Source organism: Mirounga leonina, unplaced genomic scaffold, assembly GCF_011800145.1.
Source record: "Mirounga leonina isolate KUSES-001 unplaced genomic scaffold, KU_Mleo_1.0 Mir_376, whole genome shotgun sequence".
Classification (NCBI taxonomy): domain Eukaryota; kingdom Metazoa; phylum Chordata; class Mammalia; order Carnivora; family Phocidae; genus Mirounga; species Mirounga leonina.
In genome coordinates this window covers 5,887,277-5,911,701 of record NW_023270718.1, presented here as the reverse complement: position 1 = coordinate 5,911,701, position 24,425 = coordinate 5,887,277, and the positions used below count along the sequence as shown (strand labels likewise).

Genomic DNA, 24,425 nt, shown 5'->3' with positions numbered 1-24,425 from the left:
GTGGATGGAGGTCACCCTGTCCCACCTGGGGCAGTGTGCCCCTCAGGCAGGCAGGCCGACGCCTCCTCAGACGCGTTTACGGCTTCTCCATCAGTCTGACATCTCCTCGGCCACTCTGACCCCTTTTATGTCAAGTTAACCCATCATTTGATCTCTCCTCTTCCACTTCGAAGGGTCTTCTGCCAATGTCCCAATCTGACGCCTTTCCCTCACTCTGCACTCTCTTCAGTCAGACGCACCCCCACCCCGTCGTTCGGAACCCTCCCCCATCACTCTACCTCCATCCATCCCCAATCCCATGCGTCTACCAGATGCTTCCCTCACCTTCCTCCCCACCTCCCCATTATCCCCGTGCTCGCCTTCCCCAGCCTGGACTCCGTATTCAGTGTCCTCTCCAGCCTGTTTCTGCCCTCAGGGGTCCCTGCATCCTTTCCGACTGGGTGTTCCCCCATCTTGTCAGGGTGTCCTTCATTCTGCACGTATTTACTGAGCACCTGTTATGCGCTGGACCTGCTGCTTGGCTCTGGGGTGGAGGAGGGAACCAATCAAGGCCACTCCCATTAGAGAATTTACATTTGGGGGCGGAGGTTGGGTTTTGCAGACTTGGGTTCTGCCGCAGGTAAGAGAAACCTCCAAATAACAGTGGCTTGAACCAGAAGAGTCTTACAGCTCTGTCATGTTAACGAAGTCTGGAGGAGGGAGTCCCAGGCAGGTGTGGCAGCCGCCATGGTCATGAAGACCCAGGATCCTTCTCACTTTCTGCTCCACCATCCTAGCCTTCTTTCCAACCATAAGGTCACCTCATAGTCCAAGATGGCTGGAGCTCTAGCTGTTACACCAGCATTCCAGGTAGCAGGAACAAGGAAGAGGGAAAGGCAGGAAGGCAAAGGAGGGCACATTGTTGCTTCTTGGGTTGCCTCTGAGGAGACCTCCCCAAAGAAACACACAACACTTGCACTTACGCATCCCAGCTGACCTTAGTTCCATGGCCACACTCAGCTGCAAGGGGGCCTGGGGAATGTAGTCCCAATAGGTGCCAAAGGAGATTGCGGTTTCCTTACCAAGGAAGAAGAGTAGAATGGGAACTGGATAGGCTCTGTGCCCAGGGAGACAGACAATGAACAAGCAAGCACATAATTATACTAACTCTACACTGGTTTAAGTGGAGGGAGTTATGATGTAGAGTAACAGACAGAAGCCTCTCCAGGGAGGAGACATCTGAAACTAACAGACTTCACCCATTATCACTTTTCTACCACCTGTCTGACCTCATCTCCCACCCCTCAGCGCCCTGCTCACCCACTTGAGACACATCGGCCTCCTGACTGTTCCTTGAGCACACGAGACTCACTCCCACCTCAGGACGTTTACAATTGCTGTTCCCTCTGCCTGGGATACTCTTCCCCTGGATATATGCATGGCTCCCTTCTTCCGGAGATTGCTCAAATGATATCTTCACAGAAGGGCCTTCCTTGACAGCCCTATTTTAAATTATAGTCCTCCTCTCCTCCCCCTCTTCCCTCCACCCGACCCCGTTATGTTACTAATTTATTTTGTCTGCCCTCCAAAATAGACTTTTGTCTTATTTTGTCGATGGCTGCATCTGCAGCATCTAGAACAGTCCCTGGCATGAATCAGGTGCTCAGTAAATATCTGTGGAATGAATGAATGAATGAGACAAACACAGAGATGGTTAGTCTCAGTCCAGTGAGGTGTGTGCAGGGAGAGGTTAGGACAGGAGCATCCTGTGAGGGGCCAGAGCAGCACTGTCTTGTCCAGTAGAGTTCCTGGGTTGAAGGAACTGTTCTACATCCGTGCTGTCCCATACGGCAGCCACCAGCCGTGTGTGGTGACTGAACCCTTGAAATGTGGCCAGCAAAAACAGAGGAAGGGAGTTTTAAATTTTAGTTTATTTTAATTTGTTAAAATTTACATCTGAAAGGGTGGTGGCTATTGTATTGGGCAGTGTCGGTTTAGAGAGGAAGGGAGACGCCAGGCCAGAGTGGGGGCCAGGGTGACAAGTCTTCCCAAGCAGAGCAGGGGGAAAGGATGTTCCAAGCAGAGGGAACAGCGTATGCAGAGGCCCTGAGGTGAGAAACAGCACAGGAAATTGAGAGAGGCAGGGAGTACTTAGAGCAAGGGGGCTGGAGGGTGCATGATGGGAGGTGAGGGCAGTAAGGTGGGGACTTCATCCAAAAAGGGTTTCCTTTCTCTGCACTTCTGGCCTCAAAGACGGAGAAGAGCAACATCCGAGGTCACCTGGCAGAAGCAAGGGAGTCAGTGCCTGATGTTGGCTCATTCTCCTTTAGTCACTGTTCATTTGACACAAGCTTATAGAACATCAGGTCCTGGTTGGGGACTGGGGACCCAGCAGTGAAAGAGCCCAACAACGTTGCTACCATCAGGCAGGGTGTTAGGATTCCACGGGCCTTTGGCACTTTTTTTTTTTAAGATTTTATTTATTTGAAACAGAGAGAATGAGAGAGAGAGAGCATATGAGAGGGGGGAGGGTCAGAGGAGAAGCAGACTCCCTGCTGAGCAGGAAGCCCGATGCGGGGACTCGATCCCGGGACTCCAGGAACATGACCCGAGCCGAAGGCAGTTGCTCAACCAACTGAGCCACCCAGGCGCCCTGGGCCTTTGCCACTTTTACCTTCATAAGCCCCTCTGTGTTGGTGCAAAGATGAATATTATCATCCAGGCTGGATTCTGTTCATTTCTCCCCCTCTGATTTTAAAGGAAATGAAAATATCTTCCCTGCAGGTGTCCTGGGCCGGAGATCCTGTACCTCTGGTGCCTTCAAGGAGCTGACATTCTAGGCAGGGAGTCAGGAAGCAAGTAAACAAGTCGTCTCAGATGGAAATGAGTGCCCTAAGGAAAACAGGACAGGAAAGTGCGGTAGACAGTGACTGGGAGGGACATTTGAGTGGAGGACGTAAAGACGGAAAGGAATGTGTGATGATGAGGAGAAAATGTTGCAGAGAGCAAATGCAGGACTTGCAAGTGTTCTAAAGCAGGGATGGACCTCGGGGCATTGGAGGAGCAGGACTGGTGGACACGGTGGACCAGAGTGAGCAGGTAGGAGATGTAGGCAGGGCTAGATTGTACTGGGCACCTGGGTTTCCTGTAGTGGGAGCATGAGATGGGGATTCCTGCGCCAACAGTATCCTAAGGGGAGAATTATAAGGGAGTGAGGGAGGCAAGGTGAGCTGCGGGAGGTCAGCAAACGTGGTCCCCGCTGGAGTTCCCTTTCAGCCTGATCCCTGGGAGAGTTTGAATTGCACCACGGAGTTAATCCTGCCTTGGATCTCTGTGTCAGTCTATCCTTGGCTGCAGGCTGCTCCCAGGAGTAGGGGGACGTAACCACTTGGGCCCATCAGCTCCTTTGGAGGAGGGGGATTCTTTAGAGCCAGGAGCAGCAGAGAGCCCAGGCAGCTGACACTCTCAGCAGCTGGGGATGGTCACTGCGTCCCAGTCAAAGGGATGTGCGTGTGCACCAGCAATGTCTACCACAGACCACAACTCAAGACCAGAGTTGGGAATTCCGATCCCCTCCTGACTGGTGATGTGGGATGCTCCTGTAGGACTTTAAGCAGGGCAGTCGCATGACCTGTACTTCTTTTTGAAAGATCCGTCTGACTCTTACGTGGCAAGCAGACCAGAAAGCGGTGGGGGGTGGGGACAGGGTGGCAGCAGGGAGAAGGGGAAAAGGCTGGGGCAGCCAGCGAGCCAAGCAATGCTGGTGACTTGGACCTGGGTGGGGGGTTTGACAGCAAGAATGGAGAAAAGACCCAGAACAGTGATCGGTATGGGAAGCAGAGCTAACGGGGCTGCCTGAGAAACTGCTTTCTTTTCCTTTCTTTCTCCCCGCTGCCCAAACTCAGACACCTTTCTCTCCCCCAGAATTCCCTTTTGCCTCCTCCATTCCTCTCACCCTCCCTGCAGAGGCTTGGAGAAGGCTTGGGGGCTGGCTGTATGGTGAAGCCATGAATCTTCACACCCAGACTGATCTTTCTCTGTTGTCTTTTTTCTCCGACTGCTACCCCAAAGTCAAGCTTCGATCCGCACCACCGCTCGCAGCCAAGTTATGAACGTCCTTCTTACCTGCCTCCAGGACCTGGGCTTATGATCCGGCAAAAATCTATTGGTATGTCACCTGGACGGGTGGGTATAATGGATGCCAGCAGGGGAGGGGGAGGCTGGGAGAGTGACAGGTTACGGGAGGAATGAAGGGGCTTTGAAATGTCCTTTTCTACTTCCATATATGACCACGGTTCCATCAAGCTGGGCAAAGAGCTCAGGCTTTGTTTTTGGGCAAACCTGGGTTTGAATTCTGGCTCTTGTCCCTCCTGGCTGTGTGACCTGGGGCAAGTAGCTTCACCTCTCTGGGCCTTGGGTTCTGCATCTAGGAAATGGGCGTGTTATTGTTCCTGGCTGGATGCAGTGAGTCGAAGCCCCCACCACCTAGTTTCTTCTCTGTTATACCTGACTTCATTCATGCATGCATACATTCTAGAAATGTTTACTAAGCACTCTGCATAAGTCCTAGACTGCTGGGGATATGTCAGTGAACCAAACAGAGGAAAGGGTCCTGCCCTCATGGAGCTTGCCTTCTAGCAGGGGAAGACAGACAACAGATTATAAGGATAAGAAACAAGACAATTATATAGTATGTTGACAGTGGTAAGTTCTGTGTGGCGGGGGCGGGTGGGGAGCCGACTAGAATAAGAGAGATCAGGAGCGCTGGGAAGCAGATATGAGCCAAAACATGGAAATGAAGGGGGAGAGCCATGTGGATATACGGTGATAAGGTATTCCAGGTAGTGAGAACAGCCGAGACAAAGGTCCTGAGGTAGGATTGAGCCACCGTTTGCTCAGATCAGGGAGACTGTGGGGTGGGAGGAGATCAGGAGCATAGCTGGGGGCCTGCTAAGTTTCAGATGCCAGTGAGACATCCAATTAAGTGGATATGGCATTTGGATATAGGAGCCTGGAGCTCAGCGGAGAGGACTGAGCCCCAGGACAGATGTGGGCGTCTTCAGCAGAGACATAGTGAATGAAGCAATGTACAGCTTGAGATCGCCAAAGGAGAGAGAGTAGTCAGAGGGGAGAAGAGGGTCAAAGACTGAGCCCTGCAGTGATAAATAGGCAAAAGGCTTTGCTCTTCCCAATCCACTTGGAGTCCTTTTGCTGATTGGGCCTAGCTTTTCTCCCACTTCCAGCGTCCACAGTCCATCAGTGTGAGTCTTGCATCTGTGAGGTCTACCTGTATCTCCTCATTTACCTCCTCTCAACCACCTGTAAAGCCACCCAGCATTGCTCACCTATAAATCGGCTCTCTCTAGTAAACGTTAGCCTCATCCTAAGCAGTTCCGTCTGTGAAAGCACAGGTTTGATGTGCTAATTACATTTTATTTCCGCGTATACATGAAAAAGAAATCTATAACTGTGCACCTAAACATGGCATCTTTCCCGGGCTCCAGCCACTTTTGCTCACCCCAAGCCACCGCTAGCATAGGCCGTGTCTTTGTGGGAATTAGAAAACGGCGCCCCCTCCTGGCGTGGGGAGGAAGTTCAGCTGAATGTCGCCCCCCACCTCCCCTTGCTCCCTCTGCCGGGTGCTGATGTGCAATGCACAGCCTGGTCATCAAGCCAACTCTGGACTCATTCGTGTGAGGGTCTTAGCATATACTCAGTGGCGTCGTGTTATTATTATTATTATTATTATTAATTATCATCATCATCTCATTAATATTGTAGTACTATGGGATAGGGGAGGAGGGAGACCCCCTCCCCCCACTCCTGGATCCGCTGTATCTTCCCCAGGGGCTGCAGAAGATGATAGACCCTACCTAGCACCCCCAGCCATGAAGTTCAGCCGCAGCCTGTCTGTGCCTGGCTCGGAGGACATCCCCCCGCCGCCCACCACGTCCCCACCGGAGCCCCCCTACAGCACACCTCCAGCCCCCTCCTCCTCTGGCCGCCTCACCCCATCCCCCAGAGGAGGGCACTTCAACCCCAGTTCGGGTGGCCCGCTCCCCTCCTCTTCCCCCGCATCCTTTGATGGACCCTCCCCTCCCGACGCGCGTGTAGGGGGCCGTGAGAAGAGCCTGTACCACAGCGGGCCCCTGCCCCCCGCCCACCACCACCCGCCCCACCACCACCACCATCACGCCCCGCCCCCCCAGCCTCACCACCACCACGCCCACCCCCCTCATCCCCCGGAGATGGAGACCGGCGGCTCTCCCGACGACCCCCCACCCCGACTGGCTCTGGGGCCCCAGCCCAGCCTGCGCGGCTGGCGGGGCGGCGGGCCCAGCCCCACCCCGGGCGCCCCGTCCCCGTCGCACCACGGCAGCGGGGGCGGGGGCATCGGCTCCTCCCAGGCCCCGGCCCTGCGCTACTTCCAGCTGCCCCCCCGGGCGGCCAGCGCGGCCATGTACGTGCCGGCCCGCTCGGGCCGCGGGCGCAAGGGGCCCCTGGTCAAGCAGACCAAAGTCGAGGGCGAGCCGCAGAAGGGCGGCGGCCTCCCGCCCGCCCCGTCGCCCACGTCGCCGGCGTCGCCGCAGCCGCCGCCGGCCGCCCCGTCGGAGAAGAACTCCATCCCCATCCCCACCATCATCATCAAGGCCCCGTCCACCAGTAGCAGCGGCCGCAGCAGCCAGGGCAGCAGCACCGAGGCGGAGCCCCCCACTCAGCCCGAGGCTGCGGGCGGCGGCGGCGGCGGCGGCGGCCCCTCGGCGCCGAGCCCCGCCCCGGCCATGTCCCCGGTGCCGCCGTCGCCCTCGCCCGTGCCCACCCCCACCCCCACCTCGCCCAGCGGCCCGGCCACCCTGGATTTCACCAGCCAGTTCGGAGCGGCCCTGGTGGGGGCGGCCCGGAGGGAAGGGGGCTGGCAGAACGAAGCCCGCCGGCGGTCCACGCTCTTCCTCTCCACCGACGCGGGGGACGAGGATGGCGGCGACAGCGGGCTGGGCCCAGGGGCGCCCCCGGGTCCCCGGCTGCGCCACTCGAAATCCATCGACGAAGGCATGTTCTCCGCCGAGCCCTACCTGCGGCTGGAGTCCGCGGGCGCGGGGGGCGGCGGCGGCTACGCGGCTTACGCGGCCGGGAGCCGCGCCTACGCGGGCGGCGGGGCCAGCAGCGCCTTCACCAGCTTCCTGCCGCCGCGACCCCTGGTCCACCCGCTGACCGGCAAGGCCCTGGACCCCGCCTCCCCGCTCGGGCTGGCCCTGGCCGCCCGAGAGCGGGCGCTGAAGGAGTCCTCGGAGGGTGGTGGGCCCCCCCAGCCCCCTCCAAGGCCCCCGTCGCCCCGCTATGAGGCCCCGCCGCCCACCCCACACCACCACTCGCCCCACGCCCACCATGAGCCAGTGCTGCGTCTCTGGGGGGCCTCACCACCGGACCCCGCCCGCCGGGAGCTGGGGTACCGGGCGGGGCTGGGCAGCCAGGAGAAGTCCCTTCCGGCCAGCCCTCCAGCTGCCCGACGCTCCTTGCTGCACCGCTTGCCCCCCACAGCTCCCGGGGTCGGGCCCCTCCTCCTGCAGCTGGGGCCAGAGCCCCCGCCGCCGCAGCCCGGGGTGAGCAAGGCGTGGAGGCCGGGGGCCCCCGAGGAGCCCGAGCGGCTGCCCCTACACGTGCGGTTCCTTGAGAACTGCCAGCCCAGAGCCAGTGGGGCGGGGGGAAGGGGACCCCCCTCGGAGGACGGGCCGGGGGTTCCGCCGCCCAGCCCACGCCGCTCCGTGCCGCCCTCGCCGACCTCCCCGCGGGGCGCTGAAGAGAATGGGCTTCCCCTGCTAGTCCTGCCGCCCCCCGCTCCCTCGGTGGATGTGGAAGACGGGGAATTCCTCTTCGTGGAACCGCTGCCCCCGCCCCTGGAGTTCTCCAACAGCTTCGAGAAGCCCGAGTCGCCGCTCACACCTGGGCCTCCGCACGCGCTGCCGGACCCGCCGAGCCCAGCCACCCCCTTGCCCCCCGGGCCACCACCTGCTATTACTGCCGCACCTCCCACCCTGGACTCCACGGCATCCAGCCTGACTTCCTACGACAGCGAGGTGGCCACACTGACCCAGGGGGCCCCCGTGGCTCCTGGGGACGCCCCTCCGCCAGGCCCACCGGCCCCGGCGGCCCCTGCTGCCCCGGCCCCCCAGCCTGGCCCAGACCCGCCGCCGGGCACGGACTCCGGCATCGAGGAGGTGGACAGTCGGAGCAGCAGCGACCACCCCCTGGAGACCATCAGCAGCGCATCCACACTGAGCAGCCTCTCCGCCGAGGGCGGGGGCAGCGCGGGCGGGGGCGGCGGGGGCGGGGGCGCCAGTGTGGCCAGTGGGCCAGAGCTCCTGGACACGTACGTGGCCTACCTGGACGGCCAGGCCTTCGGGGGCAGTGGGACTCCCGGCCCACCCTATCCTCCGCAGCTCATGACTCCTTCTAAGCTCCGCGGCCGGGCTCTGGGCACCAGCGGAGGACTGAGGCCCGGCCCTAGTGGGGGACTCCGGGACCCTGTCACTCCCACCAGCCCCACCGTCTCGGTGACAGGGGCTGGAACGGATGGGCTGCTGGCCCTGAGTGGTTGCACGGGACCCTCAGCGGCGGCTATGGCCGGGGGTCCGGTGGCTCTCGAGCCGGAAGGCCCGCCAGTGCCCTTGCCATCGGCCTCCTCTCTGCCTCGGAAGCTGCTGCCCTGGGAGGAGGGCCCGGGCCCCCCGCCGCCACCCCTGCCCGGGCCCCTGGCCCCGCCTCAGGCCTCAGCCTTGGCCACAGTAAAAGCCAGCATCATCAGTGAACTCAGCTCCAAGCTTCAGCAATTTGGGGGCTCCTCGGCAGCTGGTGGCGCTCTGCCCTGGGCCCGGGGAGGCAGCGGGGGAAGCGGGGACAGCCACCACGGGGGAGCCAGCTACGTCCCTGAGAGGACCGCTTCCCTGCAGCGGCAGAGGTGAGCCGGGGCTGATGGTTGGTGATGGAGGCCACAGGGGCCAATGCTGTGGGTACCAGAGCCTACCTTCCCCATAGCTGCGTCCTTTGAGGGTCCCAGGTGGCAGAAAGAAAGCAGAAACGAGGCTGGCTTGCAGAAGTCCGTCCTCGGGGAAGCATGCTTTCACAGATAGTTTATCTCAGTAGCTTTTGTGCTCTCTTCCCATCACCATGACAACCCACATCCCATGATGAACCAAAAAAATATTGACAAAAGAGATTGGAGCACAACCTGCCGATGTCTGTTTCCTTGGTGGGCTGTCAGTTCTGACAGTCCCTGAAATCCGTGAGTCCCTTGAACCCGGTGTGGCTCAAGATTAAGATGCTTTAGGGCGCAGTGGTTTGGAGTGTGGGTCTGGAGCCGGGCTTCTTGGGCTTTGGGTCTCAGCCCTGGACTTCTAACTGGGGGACCTTAGGCAGAGGAATCCACCTCTCTGTAGAAGGGGGACGGCGTTAGACCCACCTAAAGGGTTTTTGAGAGGATTAAATATGGGCCATTGTTGTAGCACAAGTTGGGGGAGAGGAGGGGCCTCTTACCAAAGCCCAGGAAGTATGGATGGGAAACTATGGGATAGTGGAGAAGTTTCCTAAAGCAGCTAGCTTAGCCAGGATCGCCACAGAGTTCGAGCTCGTTCAAGCCCTTCTAGTCTTAGGGAAAGTAGAGTCACATTCCTGATTCAGGCACACGGAGAGAGTGAGGAGAGGTTTCTTAATCCCCCTGCCCTTGTCCTTCTGCAGAGTTCACTCTAACTCTGAGGGTCTGATGACCTTATGGTGATATTTGAATGTGGTTTCATCGGGCCTTTGAGATCTTAAGGCGATCGTCTGATTATTTTTAAGTATTCTGGGTGAAGGAGAGGATGCTTAATGTAGGCGACAGGTGCACCAGCTATTGATTTACCACCTGCTGTGCTCTGGGTGCCCTTCTGGGTGACAGGGACCCCATGGGGGACAGGACAAGCAAAGCCCTGCCCTCACGGAGCTCATAGTCTAATGAGGCAGGGATGGGGGATGGTTAGAGATGGCCTCTCAAATAACCAGCAAGATGAGCAGAAACCGGAGGAAGGGAGAGAGCAGATCCCGTGGCTACCTGGGGGAAGTGAGCTAGGCCAAGGGAACAGCCAGTTCAAAGGCCCTGAGGCAGGACTGTTCTGAAGGGCGCTAAAGGGATGAGGGGAACCTTTTTCTCCCCTTGTTTCTTCTCTCTTTCATCTCCCTCTCCTCATCTCTCTCCCTCTCTCTCTCTCTCTCTGTCCCCTGTCCCCTTCCATCTCTCTCCCCTGAACGCTCACCCTCTTTTTGTTCCTCTTTCACCGTCTCCCTGTCTTCCACTCTGCTGTGACTGGCCATAACCCGATAGGCAGTATAGAGTAGTGGTTAAGAGCTCAGACTTTGGTGCCATATAACTGGGCTCTGCCACTTTCTGGCTGTGTGTCCTTAGGCAAGTTACTTAACCTCTCTGTGCTGCTGATAATAATAGTAACCTGCATCAGGGCTGTCATGGGGAATACACTGAGATGCGATATGTAAAGCACTTAGAACAATGCCTGGCACACGTAAGCATCAGTAAGTGGTGGCGATTATTATTATTATCACTTAATGTCTCTTTTTCTTTCATCTCTCTTGACTGTCACCCTCTCCCTGTCCTCTCGTTCTTCTCTCCCTTCATTTCTGTCCTGACATCTGTCTTACCCCCTTGCTCCTTCTATCTCTTCCCATGTTTCTTCTCCACCTCTCTACCCCTGCTCCTGTCTCTCTTCTCTCCCTACGTCTCGACCTCTGCCTCTTTCTCACCCCACCATTGCCCTCCAAACCCCCTTCCTCCACCCCTGCCCCTTTGTCACCTTCCAGACTCTCTGAAGACTCCCAGTCCTCGCTCCTCTCCAAACCCGTCAGCAGCCTGTTTCAGAACTGGCCCAAACCACCTCTGCCGCCACTCCCCACAGGAAGCGGGGTCCCCCCTTCAGCCGCTGCAGCTCCAGGGGCCACCTCACCCTCAGCCTCCTCCTCCACGTCTACCCGCCACCTCCAGGGTGTGGAGTTCGAGATGCGGCCGCCTCTGCTCCGCCGGGCCCCCAGCCCCTCACTGCTGCCCGCCTCAGAGCACAAGGTCAGCCCTGCGCCCAGGCCCTCGTCCCTGCCCATCCTGCCTTCTGGACCCCTGTATCCGGGCCTCTTTGACATCCGCAGCTCCCCAACTGGAGGGGCAGGAGGCTCAGCTGACCCTTTCGCCCCTGTCTTTGTGCCACCACACCCCGGGATTTCCGGGGGGCTTGGTGGAGCCTTGTCAGGGGCCTCCCGCTCCCTCTCACCAACCCGCCTGCTTTCGCTGCCCCCGGACAAGCCCTTCGGCGCTAAACCTCTGGGGTTCTGGACCAAGTTCGACGTGGCTGATTGGCTGGAGTGGCTGGGCTTGGCTGAGCACCGAGCACAGTTCCTGGACCACGAGATCGATGGCTCCCATCTGCCCGCCTTGACCAAGGAGGATTACGTCGATCTGGGTGTGACCAGGGTGGGCCACCGCATGAACATCGACCGGGCTCTCAGATTTTTCCTGGAGAGGTGATGGCTGGCCCGGACGGACCAGCCCGTCCACAGAACCCTTGAGCCTACTGGCCTCTTGACCTCTGACCCCTGGCCGTCATTCTCTCCCCCTGGGCCAGGGACTCTGCTAGAACTGTGCCCTGCCCTCCTCTCCCAAGGCCGGAGGTCACCAGGTGGCCTGAGCCTGGCCAGACATTTGCACCTCACAGGAGGGGGCAGCTGACACAAGACTGTGTGTGGAGCAGGGAGCAGGGGGGAGGTGATGGAGGAGATCACAGAGGGGGATGGAGAAGGAGGGAAGGGTCGGTTCTGGGGAGGGGGAAACAGACAGAGCCATAGAGGGTCAGCCCTGAGCCTGATTGGATGGGGGTTGTCCCCGGCCGCAGGGGAAGGGGGTGCCCTCAGATTCCACCACCTGCCACCCCTCTAACAACCCTTCCCCCCCTCTCCAGGCCCCTGGGCTCTCCCTATGCACCTTCCCCTCTCCCTAGCACACACAGCAGCCCCCGCCCCGGCCTCTTGCACGCTCCTTTGCACGCCTGCTTGCCTCTCCTCTCCCCGGGCTACAATTTTGCACAAATTTGCCCTCTCGCTGTCTTGCACACTCCGCCTTCGCTTCTGGCTCGTGAGGCCCTCTCAGCGCTCAGACACGCCCTGTTTCCCTAGCACACATTGCATCTCTTCTCCCACGTTCCGTACCCTTGCTGTCTCAAACTCTCGCCTGTGTACTCTTCCCTTGGTACCCTCTCTTACACACCTCACTCCTGAAAATCTCTAAACCCTTGCTGCAGACACACTTGGGACACCCTTTTCCCTACCCACTCACAAACTCTGTGCGCACATACTTATTCTGTGGAACACACCTGCCTTTATTCAGCTCTTGCACACTTGCTATCCCATGCACCGCTCCTGACACGCTTGTGCCCATCGTCTTTAAGCCTCTCCCCTTCTTGTTCTCGAACCCCCACGTTCTGACTCTCCCCACCTCTCCCTCTCACAGTGACACTCCCACGCCCTTCCCTGCCCCTCCCCTCCTCACGCCATCACTTCTTATCCCGCATCTTGTACACCTGCCTCCCAGGAACTGCTTCTCTCTCAAATGCTCGCTCCCTTCCTCTTTGCCAGGCGCCCACTCCTGCTTTTCCAAATTTGTGTCCTGCTTCATTCTCAACTCTTCTGTGAACTTTCTTGCACCCTCAACTCTTGCACACACGTCCTCCCCAGCACACTTCCGCTGCTCTTGAGGTCATGTTCCTTCTCTAACAATGTTCCTGCACACCATGGCTTTGCTGCACACTCATTCTTGAATTCCTCCTTGTTCTTGTTGGCTCCTCAGTGACTGTTTCCATCTCCCTGGCGGGAACTCGACTGTCTCTCTCCTTTTGCACACTTGTCTCCTAACACACTCTTGGGCTGTACTGTCGTTTCTTTTCCTAGCATCCTTATTTTTTGTGCCTGTGGAGGAACAGGTCTTGCAGACATTCTTACCCTGCCTGTTTTCTCACCTCTTGGACACTCCTTTCTCCTGTCGAGAAGACCCTATGCACACTCCCCTCTTGCTCACCAGGCCTCCACGCTTCCTCTTCTCCCTGCTCCAGTCTGTGACCCACATCCCCCCTCCTCTCACTCTTCCTGGACCATCTCTCCATCCATTTTGCACGAAGATTCCCCCACCCCCGCCCCTAACCTTTCCTTCTCTCCAAGAAACACCTTCTCCCTCCAGCATGGCTGTTCCTTCCTGCACGCTTCCCCCCTCCCTTTATTCCTGGGGCTTGGGAATTTTAAGCCACCCCTTCCCCTGGGAAGCCCCCTCTCCTACTGTGGGTAAAAGGGGGAGGGCATCGCCCTCAGGTCCCCCCCATGTTCAGCTGCCAAAGAAGGGAGCTCCCCCTCCTTTCCCCAAGCCCATTCCCCTTCTGCTGCCCCCTACCCCCGGGGGGGGGCGCTCCGTCCATAGGGGGGAGGGTGCTTGCAGCCCTCTCCCCTCACCACGTCAGGGATCTGCGGGGAACCTTGTGGGAGGGTCGTGGGAGGGGGGAGGCGTGGCAAGGAGGGGGCAGAGGTCGCGCTGGGCCCCTACCCGCCCCCTCCCCCTTGTCGGATGCCCCCCGTCCGCAGGGGGCCTGCGCGGCGCCCGTCTATCAAGGGCTTGTTCATTCTGGATGGGTGCCGCGGGGTTGGGGAGGGTGTAGGGGGTGGGGGGGGAGGAGAGGTCGGGGTGGGAGGGGGAAGGGACTGGATGGGGGCAGCGCGGGGCGGAGAGGATAAAGCAAAAAGAGGAACAATAACAAAAGAAAATACAAAAAAAACACAAAACCCTAGAACACATAAAAAAAATCCAGAAAAAAAAAAAAACCTGAAATAAAAGCCCGAGAATTGTCTTCCAAGGGGGGTGGGAGGAGAAAAGAGGAGGGGGGCGGATGAAGACGTCTGGTTCTCGCTGAGACAGGGATTGGCATGGGTTGAAAGCCCCGGCGCCCGGGTCTTCCCTCTCGCGAGCCTCAGTTCATCTTTCAAGGGATTGGGACCCAGGCGTCCATTTGCAGGGACTGGGGGGAGATGAGGGAGGCGGGATTATATTGTGGGGGTTCATCCCTACCCCCCATCACCTCCCTCCCCCTGACTCCCCACCAAGATTTTGCAGAGAGACATGGCTTTTGTACCAGGTCATTCTTTATAATTAAACTCACAGTATCCACCCCCTCGAGCCGGCCCCGCCTCCTTCCTGGGGAGGCAACGCCCCCTTCCCTCGGGGGTTCCGGGCGGGCCGCCCGAGCCAGCTGGGCGGTGTACGGGCGCAGCCGGGCCCCGCCCCCTAAGTGTTAGTCTTTCTCGGTCGGCTCCGCCCCCAGGGCCTCGAGCATGCGCCGCCGCACAAGGGAGCGGCGCAGGTGCAGGCGGTAATCGGCCAGCAGCAGCTCGTCGTGGCGCACCAGCGGGTGTGCGTTCCCGCGGAGGCGGATGCCGGAGCGCAGCAGACGCGAGCGAGTCTGGAAGTCCGTGACCGTGATGAGCCACCTGTGGGGGGCGGGGCCAAGAGGACAGGGACGGGGCGGAGACCGACGGGAATCGCTGGGGGTCCCAGCCCCTCCTTTGACTGTCGGGGGGTCCCTGCCTGGTCCATATTCGTTTACCCACTCCGGTTGCTCAACTAGTCGCTCTGTCCCTAAACCCCTCTGCAGTCCTGCCCTCTCGCTGAGGTCAACCCGCACTTCGATCCTTACGCGGGTGATTCTAGGTCCGGTTTTCTCTCAGCCTGGTCCTGTCCCCTAATTGTGGTCTGTCCAGGCTCCATCTCTTCAAACCGCCGCTCCAGGGCTGGGCCCTTCAGTGTGTCTCTCAGGCCTGTGCCCTGATTTAGGTTTCTCCCGGCCTCGCCCCCAACTGCACACTCCAGGCCGCTGGCCCTCCAGATCTCTCCTGGTCCCACCCCCTCAATGTGCTGGGTCCAGGCTCCGACCCCACACCTCGGTTTTATCTGTCCAGGTCACTCAAAGCCTATTTCCTCACCCCAGATCCCGCCTTCTCTCTGATCTCACCTGGCCCTGCCCCCTCACCGCGCTCACTCTCGGCTGGAGCCCCTTCCCGGTTCACTTCACTTCGCTCTCAGCCGGGTGGTCCGGCCCTTGCACCGACCAGGTCCCTCTCCAAACCGCACAGCTTTCCTTTCCCGGCCCCGCCCACTCAGCGCCTTGGCTCCGGCCCCGCCCCTCCCCACCGCGCGCACTAGGCCACACCCCTCACCTCCGCCGCTCCTGGCCCCGCCTCTCGTTACCTAGAGGCCCCGACCCCGCCGCAGTCTCACCTGTCCCGGCGCCCCGCAGTCCCACAGATGACATTCATATTTTCAAAGCGGATGCTGCTCACGCGCCCGCTCTCCATGGCTCCGGGTAACTCGGCCTGCAGAGCCTCCAGCACCTCCAGGTGGGTAAGGTCCTCCTCTGGCTGGAGGAGTCAAGAGAGCGAGCCTCAGCATGTGACACTAAGGTTCAGTCCAGGTTCCCAAGTCCCCACCTTAGACCCACTTGCAGGACCTGCCAGAATCCCAGGTGGCATTTGAGAGGCAAGTTCACACTCCATCTCAGGATCCTATCGCTCTAGTCAAAGCGGGGAAAACAGGTGTCTCTGAGGTAGAAAAGCATCTACCTGTCATTCTAGGTCATTCTCCAAAAAATCACTTCTCACCAAGCCGATTTGCCAATGAACAGTTGGCTTACATGATTCACCAATTTGGCCAATTTTACCCAGCTACCAAAAACTTTTCCAGCAACCTGCACTGGATGGCAGGCTTTGAGCAGCTCTTGAAGATCCCGCAAGGCTTAAAGTTGCACACTTTTCCTTTTATGTTCCTGTTAGCATTTTAAGGAATGTTCAGTTGTAAATAATAATAATAATAAGGATCATAGGGGTTGTGACTTCTTGTCATTCAGAAACATTGACCACTAACCACATTTTCAGCATGAGATTACCATGTGGAAGGTGACATACCATGGTCATAACATATAAAATTGCTGATGAACTAGGATGAAATCATGCAATTGGTCACCTCCAGGAAGGCAAGCTGTGGATGTGTGTGACGGGGGGAGGAGGGGGGTCCCCTGTTCAGAGCCACAAAGAAGAGGAGGGATGCGCTGGGAATTGGTTCCCGTAACAAGGACAACAATCTCTGTGTTGGGCTAAAGTCACTCAGATCAGCTGAGGAGTACCTCTGAGGCCTTCCATGTACCTGGCACATGGAAGCATCCCATTAAGGCGCTTTTAATTTACTAGCGAGAACCTAGTAGATACCTCCTCTGACTGATGGTAGACATTACCAATGGATTTGTACACTGAATGACCAGTTCACAGAATCTGCCCAAAACGGGCTTTATCCTGAGTCTTTGCTATATTTGCAAACTTTACAGAATTTCATGGTAGATGAATTAACAGGACTCCCTGTGTCCTCAGTCTCCCTGCTCTCTACCTTTCAATCTCTGCCCTTCTCTACCCCTCTTTCTCCCCCTCTCTCTGCCTCTCTGGGACCAGCAGTGATCAAAGTGACGATTGGTCCTTTGACAAATTCATAATCAATTTTTAGCAACCTAGAACCTGGTGCCAAGCCCACGGCTGGTAAGCCGCAGAGCCTAGATGTAAACCTCATTTCTAAGCTGGTTCCCTTTCTAGCCTCCCACCCAAATTGTGCAGAAGCTCGGGGTCCGAGGTCACAGGGGCAGGTGCAGGAGGGCCACTCACTGAGGTCTCCATGCACAGACAGAGAGGCTGGGCAGCGGGTGGTGTGGGGAACTTCCGGATGCACGGGAGCTCTCGGTCCAGCGCCTCATATTCTGCAATGACCTGACGTAGGTACTGCTTCCTGGAGAGAGAGCGAGCGGGCAGGGCACTCCAAGGTCAGGGGTCGCCATCATCGCACTCGGGGGAGGGGGGAGCTGAAATCAGAAGTCATGGGGCCAGGGGCTACTCACGAGGATCTGACAGGCCTGCCTGAGCTCCGGGCTTGTATCTCCTCTGGGGTCTCTAGGTCCACAAGGAGGGCTCCTGGGGATGAAGAACTCAGTGTCAGCTGCCCTGAGCACTCCTCAGACATTATTCGGCCTAAATGGGCATCCTGAAGTGTTGTCCATGCCACTAGCTGAGAAGCTATTGCCTCTCAGCTCTGAACAACTCCCTTCTGCACCCACTCTGTGATCTCAGGGCAGGGGACCCTACCAACCCGGGTTCTGTTCCTACAGCTGGGTTCCTGTTAGGCCCTGCCTGAAGGGGGCGCTAGAGAGAGGTTGCAAGGCCGGAGGAAGAGGAAGGGACTTGCCTCGCTTTGCTTTCTATTCCAGTCACCCCAGCCGGGCAGCAGCCTTTGAATCCAGTGTGTGGTTTTCCCAAAACTCTCAGAACCAACCTCCTGATTGCAACTAGGCTGATAAAAGCTGCCAAATCTGAGGTGTTCTAGGCAACTCCTCCGACTAACGGGTCTCACTTACGGCCAACTGCTAGTTACCCCACATAATCCATTTTCCCCCTCCTCTACAATCTTAGAGTCTGATCCAGCACACAGCCGGCCGCCGGGCTAGAGATAACATCCCTTGCAGCTGTGTGTGGCCGTGTGACCGAGTTCTCACCAACAGTGTTAGGGGAGTGAAGGGTGCAACTTTGGAGTCATTTGTTTAAAAGAAGATGGCTTGGGGCGCCTGGGTGGCTCAGTTGGTTAAGCGACTGCCTTCGGCTCAGGTCATGATCCTGGAGTCCCGGGATCGAGTCCCGCATCGGGCTCCCTGCTCAGCGAGGAGCCTGCTTCTCCCTCTGACCCTCCCCCTCTCAAGCTCTCTCTCTCTCATTCTCTCTCTCAAATAAATAAAATCTTTAAAAAAAAAAAAAAGAAGATGGCTTGTCTTTGCCTTGTTGCCCCCTCCCTTGTACTGGGATGTGGATGTAGCAACGAGCCAGCTTCAGCCTTGCTAGAGCAACAATATGGAGGGAATCCGGGTCCCTGAGTCATCTCATGGGGCTGAGATGTCCCACCAATGCAGACCACCTGCCTCCTGTCACATGAGAGCAATACACTCTCTTCTTCATGCCATTGTGTTTGCGGGTGTCTCTTTGTTACAGCAGATGAACAAAGAGGAAAGCAGCCATTGACAGCCAGGGCTCTTTATGTCGGACATAAACAATTTCACAGAACACCCACATCAGCCAAGGCCACCCCGTGACCATGACAGACCAAGATAAAAATAAGAGTGGATTGGGTGCCTGGATGGCTCAGATGGTTAAGCGTCTGCCTTCGAATCAGGTCATGATCTCAGGGTCCTGGGATCGAGTCCCGCATCGGGCTCCCTAATCCTTGGGAGCCTGCTTCTCCCTCTGCCTCTCTCTCTCTCTCTCTCTCTCTGTCTCTCATGAATAAATAAATAAAATCTTAAAAAAAAAAATAAGAGTGGAGTCATGTCTCAGCACCACACAACACGAACACCGTCCAAACCACAAAATGACCAAACATCCTCCCCTTGGTTCAGAGCTGATGCTGCTTCTTCCCCACCCACAACGTTCGCTCCATTCATCCCTCCTGCGTCATAGACTTGCCTCCCCTTCCTGCCAGCATGCGATCCAGAGCAAAGCCTGCTTCCCTGAATCCTCCCAAAGTCACCTAACCCAGCAGCTCCCATAATAATAAGTCCTCCCTAACACCCTCCGACTAAGACATGCCATGTGTTACGGACTCCCTGAGTACACAAGTCAATAAACTCAGCGGTGTGCTGGTAAATGTTTAATTAATATCACTCTGTCTCTCTCTCTTACACACACGCACACACACACGCACAGATTGTAACATTTGCCAGTTTTCATACTGTCAGTACTCCCACCATGACCAATTTCATGCTCCCCACAGTTTTAACAACCAGCTTGCAAAATTTAACAATCGGCTCTTGTGAGCAGATACAGGCTGTCTCCGGCACACAGCTATGTCACAGCTAAGCTCCTGGCGGTCTTTGACTCAGCTTGTACCATAGTAAGTCCCCTGCTCTTGTCCCCGTCCTCCCACCTCCCATCTGTTTCCACGGGGCAGCTGGGGTGATCGTTCCATCATAGCGCCCCATGTTTGCAAACCACCAGTGGCTTCCTCTTGCCTTCAGGACCCAGTCCTTCCTGAGGTGGGGACTCGCTCCTCAGTGTGTGATCTGGGGAACAGTACCTTATTTGAAATACAGCATTTTGATGTGAGGGAACTGGTATAATAGGAATATTCTATGCTTCACAGTGTTTGGGTGAGATGAATCTAGGCATTTGTCAAAACCGACTGAAATATATTTAAGATCTCTTTGTTTTATGTATGCAAATTGGAAAATAAATTGAAACAAAAAAAGAAAGAGTCACAGCATTTTGGGGTCCACCCCAGCCCTACGGGATCAGAATCTGCATTTTAACAAGGTCCCCTTTGAGAAGCACCTGCCCTGCGTGTGGTTGCCCCTGCTGACTTCTCTGATCATTTCTTCCAGCTATACTGGCTTCCCCTACATCCTTCCAACACAATAACCTCCTCAAACCTGCCCACGTAACAATAATAATAACTGTATGTTTACAATCCCTTTTTAAAAGCCAAGCCCTTGGGGTGCCTGGCTGACAGTTGCAAGCAATTCTTGATCTCGGGGTTGTGAGTTCAAGCCTCACACTGGGCGTAGAGCTTACTTTAAAAATAAAATAAAATAAAAAGCCAATCACTTTCAAAGGTGTTTTCCATTGCATCCTCACAACAACTTTCCGAAATAGTGCAGTTTAACAAATGATGAAACAGAAGCATAGAGAGATTATGTGACTTGCCCAAGGTCACGCAGCCTTATGTGATAGAATTAGGATGAAAATCTAGGCATCTGGATCCAGACTCTGTGCTCTCAATCTCCCTAGTCTGCTGCCTCTCACCCCACTCTCGTCTAGACCAACTGCCCTGCCCTCCAAGAGCTCCCGGTCTGGTGGGGGAAGCAGTCAGTAAAGGGCAATAGAAGCTACAGTGGACATGTCACGAGGTGAAGGCGAAGCCTAGCCTAGGGGCAATCAGGAAAGGCTCCTTGGAGGAGGTAGTGTCCACAGTGAGACCCAGAGAATAAGGAGGAGCTTGCCAAATAAAGAAATGGCGGCAGGGGGTGGGGTGCCTGGATGGCTCAGTCAGTTGAGCGTCTAACTTTTGATCTCAGCTCAGGTCTTGATCTCAGGGTCGTGAGTTCAAGCCCCACATTGGGCTCCACGCTGGGCGTGGAGACTATTTAAAAAAAAAAAAAAAAAGGAAGGAAGAAAAAGAAATGGCAGGGAAAAGGATGTTTATGCAGAGGACCACCAGGGACTAAGGTCTTTAAGCAAAGAGAATATGGTCATCTGCAGCAACTTCTCAGAATTCCCTTCAGCCCCAAGACTAAGGCACAATTATTGCATTTGTAGGTTATTAATTATTTGTGAGACAGTGTGTTTCATGTCCGCCCTCCTTGCATGGGAACAGACTGGATCATTTCATTCATTGGGCACCATAGGCAAAACACTGGGGACCCATGGGTTTTCTGATGGCTGACACCAAAGTTTGCACTCTGGTAAGTTAAAAATGTTACTGGTTCAAAAGTACCACAAAGCCGCCACAAAACTGAAATATTGATCTACAAAACTGGCCAACTCAGTTCCACTCAACTTGTCTGGATCTCTATGTAAATTATATTTATCAGATGGGTGCCTCAGTCTAGCTTAGGGATGATGTGGGGCAGAGATCTCCAAAAGGAAGAGGTCTGCAAAGACTCTAAAAAGAGACCTGAGAACCGGGGCGCCTGGGTGGCTCAGTTGGTTAAGTGTCTGCCTTTGGCTTGGGTCATGATCCCGGGGTCCTGGGATGGAGCCTCTCTGCTCAGTGGGGAGCCTGCTTCTCCCTCTCTTGCTCGCTATCTCTGTGGCTATCTCTGTCTCTCTCACATAAATAAATAAAATCTTTAAAAAAATAAAAAAATAGGGCGCCTGGGTGGCTCGGTTGGTTAAGCGACTGCCTTCGGCTCAGGTCATGATCCTGGAGTCCCTGGATCGAGTCCCGCATCGGGCTCCCTGCTCGGCAGGGAGCCTGCTTCTCCCTCTGACCCTCCCCCCTCTCATGTGCTCTCTCTCTCTCATTCTCTCTGTCTCAAATAAATAAATAAATAAAATCTTTAAAAAATAATAAAATAAAAAATAAAAGAGACCTGAGGACAGAAACGGTATCTGTTTTGCCACAAGGTCATTTGCCTTACCTGACATAGCACCCCGCACAGAGTAGGTATTTGTAGCGGACATCGAGAAAGGATACCCACTCAGCCATTCCCATTCCCTTCTTCCCCCATTTGAGGAGGGTCCATGCAACTCAGGAGAGGCTCACCAATCTCATCTCCTCAAAGGTTATCCCATGCAGCTTAAACCAGTGCCTTCCAACTCCTACTGTTCATTGCAATCACCTGGCCAGCATTCACAAGATATAGATGCAAGGACCCAAATCCTAGAGATTCTGGCTAAACTGGATCTGAAGTAAGGTCGGGTATAGATTCTTTTCAATCCTTTCACTTGATGTGTAGCCAGAGTTGAGGACCGCTGACGAAAATAATCATGATTATCTTCTTTTTGCCAGGTGTTGAGACAAGAGTGACTGGGTGACTGAGTGCTGGCCAGTAAGATGTTAGGAGAGATCATTTAGGGGTTCTGAAGGTGAAGACCTCTGCAAGTGATGTCTGGGACTGTGGCAGCCATTTTGTGGTAAGCAAGCTGGTGTGCAAAGGAGACACATCCCAGGCCAAAAGGCAGCGAAATAAAAGCTGGGTCCTCAACCAAACCCAAACCATGCCCCACTTCTGGGCTTCTTTTTGGGTGATAACGGTTCTCCTATTCTTTATACTGCACTAAGTCCAATTTCTATTACATGCTAGCCAAATGCATCCTCACCAAGATGCTACTCAATAAATGCTGATTGAGTAAATGAATGAATGAATGAATGAATGAATGAATGAATGAATGACCCTACTGAAGTAGAGTGCAGGTAGGGAGCCCTGGAACGTGAGGTGGCAGACCACACGGGGTCTGAGGCTGAGGGGCTGGGACTCTATCCTGGAAGTAATGGAGAAGGAAGGAGGGTGTGAGCAGAGGACAGACAGAGTCAGTGTTGGTGGTCAGAAGACCCTCAGGAGCCAAGTGGGGAATGGGCTTGAGGGGAAAAACTGGACCGGGAGTTAGGGAGAGAAAGCATCCACGTGGAAGAGGACAAGACCTGAGCTGGGGCTGTGGGGATGGAGAGACAGACAGAGGACAAAGGAAGTGGGCAGGAAGGTGGGGTTGATGGCTGTGGGAGGAAATGGGAGGGGAGGGCCAGTACCTGGGGTCTAGCCCAGTGATCAGGTTGGTAGTGGGACCATTGAAGATGGGAAGCAGGGAGGAGTGGCTTTTGGGGAAGCTGTTGAGCTCAGTGTGGGGGAAAAGGAGAATGTGAGGGACCAGGGCAGGGCACCTAGGGAGACAATAGCCTGGAAAGAGTTGTGAAGGCCCCAGAGGCTCATGGGAAATATAGGTCTTGGTCCAGACCACTGGCCAGGGAACTGCAAAGTCTCGTGAGAAATGTAGTTTGAGGTCCAAAGGGTGCTGCCCAGGAATCTGGTCAAAGTCAGAGTCTGGGGTGGCTTTCTGGTAGGCCAGGGACTAGTTTAAGGCCATACTGCAAGCCAGGGTTACCACACTGGGCATGAATGAAGCGCCCCCTCCCCCAATACACACACACACACACACACACACATTGCTCAATACCTGCCTCCCTGAGCATGCTGGGGTTGCCCATGGTGGAGGAGCACAGGGTCTCCACCTCTTGTTGCATCCTGGGAAGGTGGGTGGGGGATGTCTCAGGAGGATGGGGAGAAGAGCCCTGACTGAGCCACCCATCCCAGCTCCTTCTCCCCGCTGCTGTCCCCTCCTCTTTGAAGCCCCGGGGGTAAAATAAGGAAGAACTGTAAGGTTGAGACCACATAGGAATCCGGGTTCCCCTAACCTCTGGGAACCCAGTGAGTTCCAGTTCCTCTGTGCCCCGATTCCTTCTTTGCCCCTTTCCTGCTTCTTCATCCATCTCTCCCTGTCTCCTCAACTCTCTGCCTCTCCCTGCCTCTGTCCCTCTCTCATCCTCCTTCTCTCCCCATCTCTCTGCCCCCCTTCCCCTCTCTCCCCATCTTTTCCCCCTGATTTCTCCCCATCTCTCCTCCACTCTTTCCCTTGATTTCTCTGCCCTCTTCCTCCCCATTGCTCTCCCCCTCTTCCCCTCCATCCCCCCAGTCTCCTTCTCCCCTAGTTTCCCCAACATTTCCCCAGCCCTCCGTCCCTCCTTCTCTTCATAGCGTTCTGCCTCTCTCCAAGCCTACCACCCTCTCTCTGTCTCCCTACTTCTCTCCCCACCTCTCCCCAGTCTCCTTTTCCCATCTTTCTCCTCCTCTTTTCTCTCATAACTGGCTCCCCTGCCCTCTGTCATCCCCTTTCCGGTCCCACTTGCCCTCCGCTCATCCCTGTCTCACGCAGGAACTGGTTAGACACAGGCTAGATTCAAACAGAAACTGGATTCTGTATGCGGGAGGGAAAGGTGGGCAGGGGGCCTGGTTGCCATGGTACCTCCAGAGGGAGGGGGAGGGGCTGGGAGCTCCAACTCCTGGGTCTGAGGGAGGAGGGAGCTGGGATCCTGGACCTCTGGGTCTAAGGGAGGAGGGAGTGGGAGACTGGATTCCTGGATCCAGAGGTGGATGTGGACGGTCTGGGGGCTCCTGGGCCCAAGGGCAGGAGTGAAGGGGTTATGCCACACAGCTGTTCCTTAGGCATGTCTTTCTTTGTGTCTGCAGAACTCTCAGCAGGAAGTGTGGGAGAAGAAGCTGGACTTTCTTAGTTATTCTGTCTGTCCTCCCCTCTCTGTCCCTATTACCTATATCTCTAGTACTCTACTCTCCCCTTCAAGATGGTCTCTGCCTTGACTTGACAAGCACAGGCTCTCTGCTTTCTAGGTAGTAGCACCTTGATTTTCTGAGTGATTTCTTCAGGGGTGAGCTTAAAAATCAATCTAGGACACAGAGTCCACGCCTGGAATTTTGCTGGACCTGTTATAAGAGAGGATCTTTCTTTTTCTGCTAAGCTTGCCAGGCTAGTCAGAGTCTAGGTTGGAGCTGCTGGGAGCTCTTATAACCATATGGGGAGAGAACATGCCCCAGAGCAAATACAACATGAGGAAAGCAAAGACCAAAGATGCAGACAGACTGCTGATGATGATTGGGATACCTGGATCCAGCCATGCCTGAAGCCTTCATCTACCCAATTAATTCCCTCCTATGCCTCGGTCATTTGAATCTCTGTAATTGGCAATTAAAACAGTCCTCACTTAAATAGACTCAGTTTCATCCTCAGTTCCT

The 24,425-nt window shown here is 55.9% G+C and overlaps 2 protein-coding genes across 2 annotated transcripts in view; one reads left to right on the top strand and one right to left on the bottom strand.

Annotated features, from left to right (window-relative positions):
• The window catches only part of SHANK1 (SH3 and multiple ankyrin repeat domains 1), a 41,355-nt gene extending 29,686 nt beyond the window's left edge, over nt 1-11,669 (top strand). Inside the window, exons 21-23 of the mRNA XM_034986965.1 lie at nt 4,051-4,147; nt 5,827-8,935; nt 10,825-11,669. Coding sequence (XP_034842856.1) covers nt 4,051-4,147; nt 5,827-8,935; nt 10,825-11,539 — 3,921 coding nt within the window. The 3' untranslated portion in view covers nt 11,540-11,669. The remainder of the gene's footprint in view (nt 1-4,050; nt 4,148-5,826; nt 8,936-10,824) is intronic.
• A 2,670-nt stretch (nt 11,670-14,339) lies between these two features.
• CUNH19orf81 (chromosome unknown C19orf81 homolog) lies at nt 14,340-22,861 on the bottom strand. Its single transcript, XM_034986496.1, has 5 exons — nt 22,795-22,861; nt 16,980-17,052; nt 16,750-16,870; nt 15,323-15,462; nt 14,340-14,535 (listed from the first exon to the last, which is right to left on the bottom strand). Exons 1-5 carry the CDS (start codon nt 22,859-22,861, stop codon nt 14,340-14,342), a joined length of 597 nt encoding a protein of 198 aa, XP_034842387.1.
• Between the last annotated feature and the right edge of the window lie 1,564 nt (nt 22,862-24,425).